Source organism: Bos javanicus, chromosome 23, assembly GCF_032452875.1.
Source record: "Bos javanicus breed banteng chromosome 23, ARS-OSU_banteng_1.0, whole genome shotgun sequence".
Lineage (NCBI taxonomy): Eukaryota > Metazoa > Chordata > Mammalia > Artiodactyla > Bovidae > Bos > Bos javanicus.
The window spans coordinates 30,775,156-30,791,670 of record NC_083890.1 but is presented as its reverse complement, the minus strand read 5'-3'; the positions used below and the strand labels follow the sequence as shown (position 1 = coordinate 30,791,670).

Below are 16,515 nucleotides of genomic sequence, written 5' to 3'. Positions count from 1 at the left end.
AGCCAGTGCTTTGGGAGTACTTTTAAGGTATAGAACTAATTGTTGAATGAAGTGAAGTGAACTGAAGTCGCTCAGTCATGTCTGACTCTTTGTGACCCCATGGACATCAGGCTCCTCCGTCCATGGGATTTTCTAGGCAGGAGTACTGGAGTGGGTCGCCATTTCCTTCTCCAGGGAACTTCCCAACCTAGGGATCGAACCCAGGTCTCCCACATTGTAGACAGACACTTTACCATCTGAGCCACCAGGGAAGTCACAGTTATTAATATCAGATGAGCTAGTTGAAGGCTATAAGCAGAAGATTCTCTGAGGCTCACCCAGCAAGAAGTTAACTCAGAATTCAACCCTCAATTCAGAAAAATCTAGATGTCTTCTACATTCTGTTCACCCCTAGAAACCTTTCTTTGACTCATAGAATTCAAGACTGTGAAGAAGGCTGAGCACCAAATAATTGATGCTTTTGAAGTGTGGTGTTGGAGAAGACTCTTGAGAGTCCCTTGGACTGCAAGGAGACCCAACCAGTCCATTCTGAAGGAGATCAGCCCTGGGATTTCTTTGGAAGGAATGATGCTAAAGCTGAACCTCCAGTACTTTGGCCACCTCATGCAAAGAGTTGACTCATTGGAAAAGACTCTGATGCTGGGAGGGATTGGGGGCAGGAGGAGAGGGGGATGAGAGAGGATGAGATGGCTGGATGGCATCACTGACTCGATGGACGTGAGTCTGAGTGAACTCCAGGAGTTGGCGATGGACAGGGAGGCCTGGCGTGCTACAATTCATGGGGTCACAAAGAGTTGGACAGGACTGAGCGACTGAACTGAATGAACTGAACGGGGGTGTTTCCAGGTTTGCCCCTATTCCTTTGGGAGAAAAGTAGAGAAATGGAGAGAGAAGGAATATACTGGACTTCTCTTTGAGATTGCATCAAAGACTGGCTTTTATCACAGCTCATAATTGTATCCTTTCACAGTGGCAGTACCTATCCAAGTGATTGGTGTCATTTGCCCCTTTCCAACTTCCTCAGATTCTGTTATTTACTGTCCTGAATCTGTTTCCTTAAGTATGACTGAAATTCCAGTCTTATTTATGAGACTCTGGACTACCCAAGCCAGGATAGTCACCATTGTTACCTGCACAACAGCTGATTGATATAGGTGAGGGGTACTGTTCACGAGAAACAATGTGTGTGTGTGAGTGTGTGTCTATGTGTTTAGTCGCTCAATGTGTCCAACTCTTTGCAACCCCATGGACAGGCTCCTCTGACCATATAGGTGGGTAAAAATCTTACTGGATAACTGAAACTCTGTGTACAAAGCTTCTATCCTAATTTTTCTACTAATTAGATGGGGGAACTTGAGCTCCCTGAATTTCTCTATGTTTCAGCAGAGAAGTGAGTCTTTTAGCTTTTAGGGGGTCTTTAAAATTGACTGCAGAGAGGAGTTCATAAACTATTTTTAAAGCGTCTACAAATTAGCCATAATATCTTTAATTTTGTTTGGCAGCAAGGTGACTGTTCCTCAAGAGGTGAAAGCAGTGTGAGAGTTAAAATGTGTCTAGAGTGAGTGCTGGCCTTCTATGCCAGTGTATGTATGTATATACCTTGAGGAAATTAGAATTATTAAAAAAACAGTTATGCATGCAAAGCTTTATCACCATAATATTGAAAGGGAATATATGTCTAAGGAAAATTCATAAGTAATGCTCCAAATCTTGAGATTTATGTGTATGCATAATAGGGTCTTGACCCAAGACTAAACAAGCCCAGAAGGACATCAACAAGGACTGGTGGACATATTTTCTCAGATTTTGGGGGTCTGGGATTTCACTCTACTAACAAGTAATTAGGGCTTCCCTGGTAGCTCAGCTGGTAAAGAATCTGCCTGCAATGCAGGAGATCCTGGTTCGATTCCTGGGTTGGGAAGATCTGCTGCAGAAGGGATAGGCTACCCATTCCAGTATTCTTGGGCTTCCCTGGTGGCTCAGCTGGTAAAGAATCTGTCTGCGATGTGGGAGACCTAGATTCAATCCCTGGGTTGAGAAGATGCCCTGGAGAAGGGAAAGGCTACCCACTCCAGTATTCTGCCTGGAGAATGCTATGGACTGTGTCGTCCATGGGGTCATGGTCGCAAAGAGTCAGACATGACTGAGCAACTTTCACTTTCAACAAGCTAATTAATTTAGCCTGTGATTCTTTCATGGAATCTGGCATAAAATATGAGTTTCCTGGGTCAGAAAGAAAGAATTTTATATGATTCCATGGAGGCCCAATGCCTTTCACATTTTGCCCTCAGAATTTCATTGTGTTTCTCCAGTGCATGGATGTCCACATCCTCCCCCACCTATAGCCATACTGTTTCAAAGTCATAATTGTTTTTCTTCTCCAATTCTCAGAAACCTTCTTATTATGACAGTCCTCCTTGGGTCTTCAGTGCTTCTACATGTCTTGTTGCATGGGTTCAGGTTATAAGGCCCTGATCATTACTTCTTTAGCCCATTTCTTATAGATCACAAGCCTAACACTTGTTATTCATAGATGGCGAGCAGCATGAGATCATCATATTTGCATCAGTTTCCCTTGCCCCCAAGTCCCAAGGAGGTGACATGATGGGCTCAGGTGGGTGCTATACACACAATGTGCCTATGTTGCATCCAGGAAATCTGAATTTACAAAATACTCAGCTTTTATAATAAGCAGTAAGTAAGCTTGCTAATCAGAGAAGGCAATGGCACCCCACTCCAGTACTCTTGCCTGGAAAATCCCATGGATGGAGGAGCCTGGTAGGCTGCAGTCCATGGGGTCGCTAAAAGTCAGATGAGACTGAATGACTTCACTTTCACTTTTCACTTTCCTGCATTGGAGAAGGAAATGGCAACCCACTCCAGTGTTCTTGCCTGGAGAATCCCAGGGACGGGGGAGCCTGGTGGGCTGCCGTCTATGGGGTCGCAGAGTCAGACACGACTGAAGTGACTTAGCAGCAAGCTTGCTAATTGACCATTGGGATATGTTATCTCATCTTTCAAGATTACCAACTACATAAACAATCCTGTAGAATAGACTGGTTAAAAAAAAAAAAAAGATCAAGGTCTTGTCCTTATACTTTTATTCCTTTATTAAAAAACCATCATTCTCATAATGTCCTATTAAAATTTATGTATTCTTCTCATTGTTTATCTTTTGTCAGTCCCCACTGGAATATAAATTTCATAAGGTCAGAAATCTTTGTCCTATTTTGTCAATGTTGTATCCTGAATACCTAAAACAGTGTCTGGCTCTGAAAAGTGACTCAATTAACAAAATTGTTCATGTTCAAGACTCATACAAGTTAAATAATTTAAAGCTGTTAAGTCCATGTGTATATCATTCTCAACCTTACCGTATATATTGACATTGCCTTTTAAGATGAGCACACCAGCTTACACATCCATCAGCTGTATATGAGTTCAAAATTTTTCACATTCTTATTAGCAAATATTACTGAAACTGCAAAATTTTGCTGAGGTATTGGTATGAAATGTATTAAAATTTTCTGGTTTTAGAAAAGGCAGAGGAACAAGAGATCAAATTGCCAACATCTGCTGGATCATAGAAAAAGCAAGAGAGTTCCAGAAAAGCATCTATTTCTGCTTTATTGACTATGCCAAAGCCTTTGACTGTGTGAATCACAATAAACTGTGGAAAATTCTGAGAGAGATGGGAATACCAGACCACCTGACCTGCCTCTTGAGAAACCTATATGTAGGTCAGGAAGCAACAGTTAGAACTGGACATGGAACAACAGACTGGTTCCAAATAGGAAAAGGAGTACATCAAGGCTGTATAGTGTCACCCTGCTTATTTACCTTCTATGCAGAGTACATCATGAGAAACACTGGGCTGGAAGAAGCACAAGCTGGCATCAAGATTGCTGGGAGAAATATCAGTAACCTCAGATATGCAGATGACACCACCCTTATGGCAGAAAGTGAAGAGGAACTCAAAAGCCTCTTGATGAAAGTGAAAGAGGAGAGTGAAAAAGTTGGCTTAAAACTCAAGGTTCAGAAAACTAAGATCATGGCATCTGGTCTGATCACTTCATGGGAAATAGATGGGGAAACAGTGAAAACAGTGTCAGACTTTATTTTGGGGGGCTCCAAAATCACTGCAGATGGTGACTGCAGCCATGAAATTAAAAGATGCTTACTCTTTGGAAGGAAAGTTATGACCAACCTAGATAGCATATTCAAAAGCAGAGACATTGCTTTGCCAACAAAGGTTCGTCTAGTCAAGGCTATGGTTTTTCCAGTAGTCATGTATGGATGTGAGAGTTGGACTGTGAAGAAGGCTGAGCGCCGAAGAATTGATGCTTTTGAACTGTAGTGTTGGAGAAGACTCTTGAGAGTCCCTTGGACTGCAAGGAGATCCAACCAGTCCATTCTAAAGGAGATCAGTCCTGGGTGTTCTTTGGAAGGAATGATGCTAAAGCTGAAACTCCAGTACTTTGGCCACCTCATGCGAAGAGTTGACTCATTGGAAAAGACTCTGATGCTGGGAGGGATTGGGGGCAAGAGGAGAAGGGGACGACATAGGATGAGATGGCTGGATAGCATCACCAACTCGATGGACATGAGTTTGAGTGAACTCCAGGAGTTGGTGATGGACAGGGATGCCTGGCGTGCTGCGGTTCATGGGGTCGCAAAGAGCTGGACATGACTGAGCGACTGAACTGACTGAACTGAACTGAGTAACTAATGAAGTTAAAGATCTTTGCTTGTTTGTTGGTCACTCCAGACTCCTTATCTGTAAATTGCCTGTACATAGTTCTTGTCAATTATTCTGTTTGACTGTTGGCTTTTTTCTTGTTTATTTGTTTATGCTCTTTGTATAATCTGGGTATTGATCCTTGTTGGTCATATGGCTCGCAAATATCTTCCATCAGTCTTCTGTTTGTAGTTTCCACTTGTTTCTGGTATCTTTTGATGTGGTTTTAAATTTTAATGTCAAATGTACTACATTTTTCCTTCACATTTTGTGCAGTCTGTGCATTTTATACTCAAGAGCATAAAGAAATGCTTCTAATTTTTTTATAAAAATGTGAAAGTTTTGCTATTTGACTTTTATGTCTTTAAACAATTAGAATTTGTTTTATTTTTCCATTTATCTCAAAACATTGCAGTGCCATTTATCAAATACTATATATGTACACTTATACACTGACTTGTGTACATTTATATTTATTTCTATAAGTAACTGTAGATTTTGGGACTTGAGTTCATGTTGATACCTTAGATTCCAATCCAACACCACAGGATCATTTTGGCCTTTCTCTTTTTCATGTTTGTAACTGCTTTTCTGACATGGGGAATATGGCTCATGGTTGTATAGTTGCAAGGAGAGACCTTGACACCATAAGATTGCAGCTGGCAGCTAGTAGCAGATACTGTTTTGAGAATGGCTGGTAGTATCCTTGAGTTTGATACAGTTCAGAAAATTCAAGTTCTCAGTGATGCAGGAACGTGTCTGAAACCATATCCACAATGCGTCCCCCCACCCCCGCCCGGTTCCAACTGTGCTTGAACCACAGTTTCATATCTTGTGATGAGATATTTGTTCTTGTGAGAACAAATAACATTGGCCTGATGGAGGGGGGGGGGCGGGCGGGCATTTATCTCTATCTTCAAAGTGGACATTGTGAACAATAAGGTAAATGCATTTTTTTAAGTGGTTAAAGCAGATGTACATCTTGTAAATCAGACTAACTTCCCTATGCCTCAATAGGTGAAATTTTCTTCCATCACTATCTACTGTTACTATCCCCACTTATAGATTGGGAAAGTCAGGCACAGAAAGCTGAAATAATTTACCAAGGTCACCCAGTTAGTATGTGGTAAAGCCAGGATTACTCAGATAACTTGGCTTGAAAATCTGCAGATCTAACTATTATGCCAGATGGTAAATGAGGGCTAGGAAGAAACAAGAGCAAAGAAAGGAGATAACAGGACTAGAGAGTTTCTGGAAGTGGGAAGCCTGAAAGCCTGCTTGGCTGAGAAGAAGCCATGGAAAATAGAAAGGGATAACTTATGTGCAGAGGGGGAGGGGGAGTGGAAACTTTAGTTACTTTTGCAGGAGCAATCTCAATGGCTTTGCTGGCAGTTTGCCACCTACAGTGTGTTATGGATGAATGGAAATTGAGGACTAGAATCAGAGATAGGAGGGCTTCCTTTCAAGTTTAATAGTTTAGCCTTGAAGGGGAGGAAAGAGAGTGGTAACTGGAGTGGGGCAGCACCCAGGGGCAGCCACTGTTTCTTCGAGCAAGGGCTTGGTAATATGTTCTGCTTCTTTGATGTTTCTGAGAGAAAGGGAGTGACCTCCTGCCTGGAGCTCTGAGAAAACCCTGCTTTCTACTGAACTTTAGTGACAGTTTTATGCCAGCTCTTTAGTCAAGCTTACATCAGAGCATGGTATAGGCCACAACAGCATCCTTACACGATCGAAAGATCTAGTCTTATTTCTTATGATTCAGAGCCTGTCATCCTTTCTTTCTCCTCCCCTAACTGCTTCACTTGGAGGTAAGGGCATGGTTGCTAATGGGTTAACTCGGGGACAACCACCGAGAGGCTCTTCCTAGAGGGCCCGGGAAGTGGTATTGATTCCCACTTGGGCTTCCTGTGCCCCACAGTCTCAATTCTTCTCCAGCATCTGGAGGCTGTTCATTGCACCGAGACATCTTTGGGGATACTTATTGTGGGATTCAGGGTGGGGTGCAGAGGAGGACGCTGCAGAGGCGCGGACTGCAGGGGGCAACCTGTGAAGCTGCTCCCCAGGTGTGTCCTCGCCCCTGGACACGCGGAAGGGGACCGCTGCAGTTTTACGGTCCTATAGTGATTGCCCACGTTTCAATAATTTTCCGAAGACATATAGCTCCCAAGTAGAGTGAGGCTCAAGTACTGCCTTGGTCCACGATGGCTAGGGAATCGAAGGAAAGCGCAGCTTTGGACGCCCAGTCTGCAGAGGACCGGACGGGGATCCTGACCGTGAAGGTGGAAAAAGAGGACGCCTCCGTCTTGGCTGCAGAGGCGCGCGCCCCAGGCAGCCCGGCTCCGAGCCCCGAGCACTCCCGCCAGCGCTTCCGAGGCTTCCGCTACCCGGAGGCTGAGGGGCCCCGCGAGGCGCTGAGCCGACTTCGGGAGCTCTGCCGACTGTGGCTGCGGCCTGAGACGCACAGCAAGGAGCAGATGCTGGAGCTGTTGGTGCTGGAGCAGTTCCTGACCATCCTGCCGACGGACCTGCAGAGCTGGATGCGGGAGCAGCATCCAGAGAGCGGGGAGGAGGTGGTGGCGCTCTTGGAGTATCTGGAGAGGCAGCCGGATGGGCCGATGCCGCAGGTAGAACAGGTTTAGTGTCTGCAAGCTGTGGTCGGCTTCTTCCTGAAATCTCAAGATCAGAGTGAGGGGCTTTTCTTTAAGATCCAGAAATTCTCCGTCTCTTTTGGTACTATAAACCTCTTTGACAGTAAGGTGAAGTCTCTGGACTCCTTCACATAATAGTATTTATTAAATACCTGAAGTAAAATATAAAGAATTAAAAGCAACTCAATTATATTGAAATACAGTTAGCAAAGTAGTAAATGTATGGTAACGTTATATATATGCTTTTAAAAATTAATGCACTAAAGAGTGAGATCGAGGGACAGGCCTAATAACTCTAGTATAATTTCAAAGTGGTGGTGAATATCTTTGATTAACATTTACTTGGTTGTAATGTGATGTGAAAACACCTCCAGTTTCAATTGGTGACAGTCTTTTGTACTGTCTGTAACATCTTGGTTTGTTGCTTCTGCTCATGATTGAATGAAATAATGAATTTTGCTTAGAGTCTAGTAAAAATAATTTTTCCTATTCATATTCATGGAATACTTAGGAGCGAATCTGTGGACCACAAGTTAGAAACCCCTGGGTTTGTATTTATTTACATCTTCCTGAACATTGTGTAAGACTAAGTTCCGTTTCAGAGAAGGCAATGGCACCCCACTCCAGAACTCTTGCCTGGAAAATCCCATGGATGGAGGAGCCTGGTAGGCTGCAGTCCATGGGGTCCTGAAGAGTCGGAAACGACTGAGCGACTTCACTTTCACTTCTCACTTTCATGCATTGGAGAAGGAAATGGTAACCCACTCCAGTGTTCTTGCCTGGAGAATCCCAGGGACGGGGGAGCCTGGTGGGCTGCCGTCCATGGGGTCGTACAGAGTCGGACACGACTGAAGCGACTTAGCAGCAGCAGCAGCAGCAGCCCTGTAGTAGAAGAATCACTTCAAGTTTCAGCTTCAGGCTTTTCATTTTTTATAGTTGTTGTGGGAAATTCTAAGCTGCACATGAGCTAATGATTGTGACAGTGGCTTGAAAACCCATTAATTACAAATGTCTGGAAGGAAACCTGCATTTAATGAGGACGTACCATCACTAGGCCCTGTGTTAGGTGATTTCACACACTGGGTTCTTATTTGCTGGTTTGCAAAGCCCTGCAAGCTAGAAATTATCTTTTTTTTAGGATAAGAAAACATATTAGTGTTCTCTGAGAACTTAGCACCAGTTCCCAAAGAGTTTTCACAAAGTCACAAATATAAATAATGAGGGAGCACAGAGTAATGGTAAAGAACGTGGACTCTGGAGTCATTCTGCCTAAGCAGGGTGACCTTGGGCAAGTTGCTTTAACACTGTGCCTCAGTTTCACCATTACAAGAATGCAGATAATAAAAATACCTAGCTAAGGTTGTTGCTATCTACATTAAGTTAATATTCATAAAGCTCTTAGAAATAATGAATAGAAAGGAAATAGAAAGTACTGGCACATAGAGAATGTTATAGAAGTGTCTGAATAAATAAATGGGAATGACGCATCAGCTGGATTCATCTCAGGTGAACTTGTATGGAGATAAAAGGCAAGAGAACCATGGCAGCCTGACCTCCTTGGGTAAGACTTATGGACATTGATTTCTTCTAAGATTTCCTGGCTTCCTTTGTATATTAGCATCTACTAGGCTATTAGAAGCTGTATGAATTATGTTTAGCATTAGAACCACCATGTCTGAATCCCAACTACTAACTGGCTATGTGACTAGTTTATTAATCCTTCTGAGCCTTGCTTTTTCTAAAAAAAAATGTATTTACCTATTAATATTTGGCTGTGCCTAGTCTTTGTTGTGGCATGTGGGATCCTTAGTTGCAGCATATGAAGTCTTTAGTTGCAGCATGGGAACTCTTAGGGCATGTGGGACCTAGTTCCCTGACCAGAGACTCAACCTAGGCCCCCAGCATTGGGAGCATGGAGCCTTAGCCACTGAACCACTAGGGAAGTCCATGACCCTTGCATTTTTATCTGTACTGCCAGTGTTCTGGTCAGTTTAGGTGGGATGAAGTAGGTACAACCTCTAGTTTAGATCTAGCTCATAGTAGATGCTCAGTAAATGCTGATTTCTTCCCCTTCCCTTCCTGTTGCTAGCCCTGACAGGAGAGGAGAGCTGAGGGGTCTCTTCAGGAAATGGACCATGGAACCATAGGGCGAGAGCTAGAAGTGATCTAGAGACTGACTGCAGAGCCTGGCCTTAGAGATGAGGATGCGGTGCAGAGACACACAAGATTGCCTGGCTTGTCTGAGTTCACACAGCTCATTGGCAGCACAGTAGGGGCTCCAACTCAGATCTCCCAGCACTGATGCCAGTTTTACTTGGTGGACCCTGCCACTGCCTGGGTTCCAGCCAGAAATGACTGTACCTTCCAGTGGTCACTGAATTCTGAGTTCCTGCTTTCCCTGTTTCTCACAGAACATTTCAGAAATTCTTTTACTTGCCTTGTTTACTCACCCCCTGCTCAGCCCTTTTAGTGTCTAACCCCAAGCACATGGCCCTGCCTTACTTTCATGGCCCTTCTTACTTTACAGAATTTAGAGCCTCTGTGTGTATCCCCAGCACAGTCCTCGGTATTTCTCACCACCTTCCCTCCAGTCTCTCCTTTCCCAGGTTGCACCCTTCTTCCAACAGCCCCATTCTCATTCTCAGGTCTCTCTCCTCCCCAGCATCCCTGTTCTCCCCCTTTATTCCCATCTGCATTCTAATACTTACATCCTCATCCTTGCCATATACAGACCTTTGTAACTCTTGCCTCCCTGGGACTCATCACAAAGCTTTCCTCTGTGGCAGGACATAACTGACAGTTGCTGGCCGTTTGTTGTTCAGGTGGTGTGGTGCAACCGAAGATCAGAGAGCTGCCTCCAGATGAGGATCATCCAACACAGGAGCCCGGGCAGATACCATGCCACCTGGGTGAAGCCACTGGCCAGATTCCTGCTTGTGCAGAAGCTGGTGAACAGGAGGGCAGGTTACAAAGAAAGAAAACTGCCGCAGGAAACAGGCGGCACTATTGCCATGAATGTGGAAAGACTTTTGCTCAGAGTTCAGGCCTGACTAAGCACAGGAGAATCCACACTGGGGAGAAACCCTATGAATGTGAGGACTGTGGCAAGACCTTCATCGGAAGCTCTGCTCTCGTCATTCATCAGAGAGTTCACACTGGTGAGAAGCCATATGAATGTGAAGAATGTGGCAAGGTCTTCAGTCACAGTTCAAACCTTATCAAACACCAGAGAACTCACACTGGGGAGAAGCCCTACGAGTGTGATGACTGTGGGAAAACATTTAGCCAGAGCTGCAGCCTCCTTGAACATCACAAAATCCATACCGGGGAGAAGCCTTACCAGTGCAACATGTGTGGTAAAGCCTTTAGGCGGAATTCACATCTTCTGAGACATCAGAGGATCCACGGCAATAAAAACCTTCAGAATCCTGACCCTGGACGGACCTGGGAGAGTCAGGGGAGGAAGGAAAGCCAGTGGGAAAATGTTGAGGTTCCTGTGTCTTATAAATGTAATGAGTGTGAGAGAAGTTTCACTAGGAATAGAAGCCTAATTGAGCATCAAAAGATCCACACGGGTGAGAAACCCTTTCAGTGTGATACATGTGGAAAAGGCTTCACCCGAACTTCATACCTTATTCAACATCAGAGAAGCCATGTTGGGAAAAAAATTCTATCTCCGTGACCCACGTCTTACATGCCAGAGTTGATGTTCCTTCCTCATTGAACTGAAGCCACCCTGGAACCCTTGCTGACTAGAAAACTGAGCTGAGCTTTATTTCCCACCACATATCATCAGGTGTTTGTTAGAAAAGAGAGTCTGAGATGAATTATCTTCTACAACCTAGAAGGTGATTGAAAAAAAAAAAAAACTTGTTTGATAGGAAGCTATGGGAGCATTATCTGGAAGAGGTTGGACCTGAAATAGTTCTCACCTTTTAGACTTAAATGGGCTTCCAGGCTGTCTAATTAATCACTCTCAGCCAGCATTTTATGATGTCTTCTGGGTGGATGGCTCTCTGATTTGGGGGGCTGGTGTTCTGACTGCTCATTTTGCATATAATTAATCCCTCACCTGTTGGTTGGATCAGTGATGTCTTATCCCCACCCCACTGTGCCTTGTATACAGGTGCTATAAACATTTATGAAATATACCAGTGAAATGACTTTCATAGCTCTGAAAGTCTAATGTCTGCATTGCTGATGACTTTTTAAGGCCATTTGTGCTTGTCTAATTCTCTGAGGGTCTAGATTCTGGGTCAATCTAGTATATTTACTGCCAAGTACATAAGATTGTCAGAGTTGGAGAAGTGTGTGTGTGTTAGTCGCTCAGTCATGTCCGACTCTTTGCCACACCATGGACTGTAGCCTGCCAGGCTCCTCTGCCCATGGGATTCTCCAGGCAAGAATACTGGAGTGGGTTGCCATTCCCTTCTCCAGGGGATCTTCCCAACCAAGGGATTAAACCTGGGTCTCCTGTATTGCAGGCAGATTCTTACCGTCTGAGAGTTGGGGTAGAGGAATCCACATTTCTTCACCAGCATAGGAGTTATAGTAAGAATGCCTTAAATAGCTTCTTTATCATTAAGACATTGTGAGACTGTTGCATCCATACAACTGCAGTCTGTAGTCAGCGTTAACGACATTAGTTCATATTAATTGTGCTGTTCTTTAGGGAAAACCTCTCACAGTCAAGTAAATAAAAAACAATTGATCAAGTCAGATCAAAATGGTTATGTATCTTGATATAAATCCTATGATGCTCAAGAGCTTCTCACTTTTTGGTTATCTTGGACCTAACCAAGTACCAAGACACCATTGATATCTCTCTCTCCCAACTTAGAGCCCATGGTGCATCAAGGCTTATGCCAGCTAGGCTTAAACTTCTTCCAGGCTAGAGGATTCACACCAGATATTTATAACAAGTATCATTCATGTTTTCAAAACTGCCCTGTGGTTGGGGAGAGGAAGACTGGGTCAGAGGCAGCCAACAATGATAGAGACCTGAATATCGGTGGTAGGAGAAAATGTATCTTTTTGGAAACACATTGGGAGTCCTGGGATCTGACAGAAATGATTCCACAACGTCCAAAGTATCAACCTGTGAAGTCAAGACTGTCAATAAGAATTTCTTGGTATCTCCTGTTTTCACTCAGATCACCTTCTGTGAAGCTCTTCAAAGACCAATACCATCTTCATAGGTGCGAGTGCCCTCTCCCCAGCTTCCAGCTTTACCAGATTATGCCAAGAATGGATTCTGCTTTGATGAAATCCTGGACCAGTTTTGTTCAGTCACCAGCAGAACGTTTTCTGTTCTCCAGTCCCTTGCTGGATTCCTTCTCTGAAGAACCCCAGGCTGACTAGGGACTTTGCAAACTGTAGGCCTCTCCCAGTATCACTTCCCTTGGGTCTTTCATTGCCTTCATTATTCCCTCATTGGAGTATAATTTAAAACTATTTTTCTAAGAACTTGCAGACTTTCTCCAGTTAACCTTTTCTAGCCTGTAAAATTTTCCTTTTATATTAACTGTATTTTGGGTACCTCCATAAAGCTTACCATTTCCTCTTCTCTCCTTACCTTTATTTTTCCTAAATGTTTTTTAATAGCCCTGATCTTAAACACTGTTTTTTGGGGATTTTTTTTTGGTATTTGTTTCTTATGTCATGTGAAGAGATATACATGAGAACCTTTTACAAACCAGAAAGCATTATACACTTACTCAATAAGTATTATCTATTGAGATTAACAAAGGACCACTGTGCCTCCTTTCACTCTTTCTGCTCCTTCTGAAGCTAAAAATCTTCTCCAGGGAGGAGGGGAGGATCATAGAAAAATACTTTTCAGTGCCTGCTGTGCCTGACAATGAAGGGGATAAAGCATAGACATACACATGCATACATACTTGGGCTTAGACTTTCAGTATAATAACATTGATAAGACTTGCACATAAAAATAAGACAGTGCCAGAGTTGGGACTCCATGCTTCCACTGCTAGGTGCATGGCTTCAATCCCTGGTCGGGGACTTAAGATCCTGCATGCCATGCAGTACAGCCAAAAAAAAAAAATTGTTTTTTAAATAAGGCAATATTCTGATCAGTGACTTGTGAATGATGAACTGAATACTATGAAAGTTCAGAGGAGAGAAATGTTACTTCTGCTGTGTGCTATTTTTATTACATTGACAGGCTGATACATTAGCTACAGAGACTAAAGGAGTTACCAGATTTAGTAACTAAGGCAAGTTTGAAGAAGTAGTGCATTGTAAGGGCCTTCAGTGCCAGAGCAAGGGGCTTAAATTTTATTCAGTAACGCTGACATTTTTATGATAAAAATATTTAGGAAGCTGTCTGGCACTATTGTATGATTTCAGATTAAAAAATTATTTTTCTGATAGGCTTTTGGACACCCCACTTTTGTATATAATAGATGTGTGTTTATAAATAAGTGAATTAGAAAATGGGTTTTAACTCTAGCCTATTTAAAAGGATGGTCAAAAAGTTATTTTCAGATGAAAATTAGACCCAGTAAAAGAAGCTACTTAGTTAAGATACAATCAGTATATAAAGTGAAATAAAATATCACTTTTCATGTTTTTAAAAACTGTTTCTAGGAATTTTAGTGTCAGCTGGCCATTCACTTCTCCAACTGAAGCAATGCTGAAATCTACCATTTTATTTTTCCTTCCATTTCATGAATAAGTAACTAATTATAACTAATTTTTTTTAACTTGGGTAAAATGAGTAGCTACAATGAAAAAAGATTTTTAATGAATAGCCCTCATAGATGTGTTCTTATTTTTTAAATGGATTTACTTGGCTGTACCAAGTTTTAGTTGTGGCATGTGGGATCTTGTTCCCTGACCAGGGATTAAAACTGGGCCCCCTACATTAGGAGCTTGGCATCTTAGCCACTGGACCACCAGTGAAGTCCCCTAGACGTAGTCTTAATTTTGGTAAATATGTGTGTAATCCTACAAAAGATTCTGTTTCTCTGCCTTCTTTAACGGAAAAAATGAATAGAGTGCCAGCTTACCTCACAGAATTGTGAGGATCTATCCTACAAAAAAGAAGTGCTGGGTAAATAATCTGAAAACATTAACATTGATAGAGAAATGGAGATTAAATGCTCTGTTAGCTGAAATATCTATATATTGGAATGACAATTGTTTAATAGTAAAGGCTATCTTTTAAAAAAAGTGTCCTAATAATAGTATATAACAGTGTTGATCTTATCTTGTAATGATGTCCCAAGTCATCTGTGTGGTTGCATCTCAGTTATTCATATGAGAACTTTAACCACTCAGTAAACTTAATTTACCTACATTTCACTAAACACACTTTTTAGTCTGTCTTTTGTTATTCCTCATGATAATTAACATTGGGTCTGATGGGTTCAAATGAGGAAACTTTTTTTTGGTCAGTTCTGTAGATGTGGTACCTATTTTGAATGTTTCAAGTGGAGTTGCTACTACAGAAATACTTGGGGATGAGTATTTTCCTGTGAATTTTTTTGTTAGCATATTATTTGTAGAAATATCCTTTTATTTCTGCATCTACCCACATTTCTCACTTTATCTATGGCATTAGCAATTCCTTTTTGTTTACTGCATCAACTGAGACCTTGGAATTTCAGCACAGCAAGCATTCCTGGTCTCTTTTCCCAATTAATGACTGAACATTATGATATATTCTTACCTGTTCCATGTCTTTTGTTTATTAGGATTTGAGTTGTCATCCAAAAGCCTATGCACAACTTTCCAAATTCCTGTTTTTATTCTAATTTCTAAGCTACTTCAAATTTTTGAGGGTCTAAAAAAAAATCTGAGCAATCCTAATGTAACTTATTTGTATAAAATAATAAATCATGTGATTATTCCTTTTGTCTCAGTGAATTCTTAAACAGCTAAAACACTGCATAATTTCCAGGCTGTTAGAAAATAACTGTACTTACAGGTATTAACTAAAGTGTTAACACTTTGAACCATTTCCTCCACTCTGTTCTCCAATTCTGCCCATCAGCACTGGGAGTCTGTGAAATGGAATTTGTAGCCTTTCTGATGCACTACAGTTCAGGGTATAGGACTGGTGTGGTGAAAGTGAAAGTTGCTTAGTTGTGTCCGACTCTTCTTGACCCCATGGACTATACAGTCCATGGAATTCTCCAGGCCAAAATACTGGAGTGGGTAGCCTTTCCCTTCTCCAGGGGATCTTCCCAACCCAGGGATCAAACCCAGGCCTCCCACATTGTGGATGGATTCTTTACCAGCTGAACCACAAGGGAAGCCCAGACTGGTGTGGGGCTGAGACATATTTGCTTACAGATAATCTATAATACTTACCTTATCCATTGTGATATGTATGGTGAAATACATGTGACAATTCATTTTTAATACTCCCTCCTATTTGCCAGTTTCTAAGGCAGCATAGAGTCCCTTGGACTGCAAGGAAATCAAACCAGTTAATCCTAAAGGAAATCAGTCCTGAATATTCATTGGAAGGGATGGATGCTGAAGCTGAAACTCCAATACTTTGGCCACCTAATGCAATGAACTGAATCCTTGGAAAAGACCCTGATGCTGGGAATGATTGAAGGTGGGAGGAAAAGGGGATGGCAGAGAATGAGATGGCTGGATAGCATCATGGAGTTGATGGACATGAGTTTAAGCAAGCTCTGGGAGTTGGTGAAGGACAGGGAAGCCTGGCGTGCTGCTGTCCATGGGGTCACAAAGAGTTGGACACAACTGAGCGACTGAACTGAAGAAATCATATTTTATGGCAGAGCACCATGCCAGTCCTTATCCCCTAAAATCACATTACTAAAATTCTACTTGGATCAAATGACCTAACTTGGTTCTGTTTAATTTCTCCATTTTATTCGTTGACCCTAGCATCAGGAAAACACCATTGCTAAGTTCTGTCAGCAGTGGCCACAGGACTGGAAAAGGTCAGTTTTCATTCCAATCCCAAAGAAAGGCAATGCCAAAGAATGCTCAAACTACTGCACAATTGCACTCATCTCACACGCTAGTAAAGTAATGCTCAAAATTCTCCAAGCCAGGCTGCAGCAATATGTGAACTGTGAACTTCCAGATGTTCAAGCTGGTTTTAGAAAAGGCAGAGGAACCAGAGAT

General features: G+C 42.4%; 1 protein-coding gene across 1 annotated transcript; it reads left to right on the top strand.

Annotated features, from left to right (window-relative positions):
- The first annotated feature begins 6,607 nt into the window (after positions 1-6,607).
- ZKSCAN4 (zinc finger with KRAB and SCAN domains 4) lies at positions 6,608-15,260 on the top strand. The gene is made up of 4 exons (XM_061397748.1): positions 6,608-7,376; positions 7,491-7,494; positions 8,878-8,947; positions 10,209-15,260. The coding sequence occupies exons 1-4, from the start codon at positions 6,940-6,942 to the stop codon at positions 11,066-11,068; spliced, it is 1,371 nt and encodes a 456-aa protein (XP_061253732.1). The 5' UTR covers positions 6,608-6,939; the 3' UTR covers positions 11,069-15,260.
- The last annotated feature ends 1,255 nt before the right edge of the window (positions 15,261-16,515 follow it).

What these genes read in the sequence shown, in the direction of transcription:
- ZKSCAN4 (XM_061397748.1), top strand. Translation starts at nt 6,940, where the DNA reads ATGGCTAGGGAATCGAAGGAAAGCGCAGCTTTGGACGCCCAGTCTGCA. An exon ending in TGGCAGCCTGACCTCCTTGG is followed by an intron (nt 8,948 to 10,208) that starts GTAAGACTTATG and finishes TTTGTTGTTCAG; the next exon opens with GTGGTGTGGTGCAACCGAAG.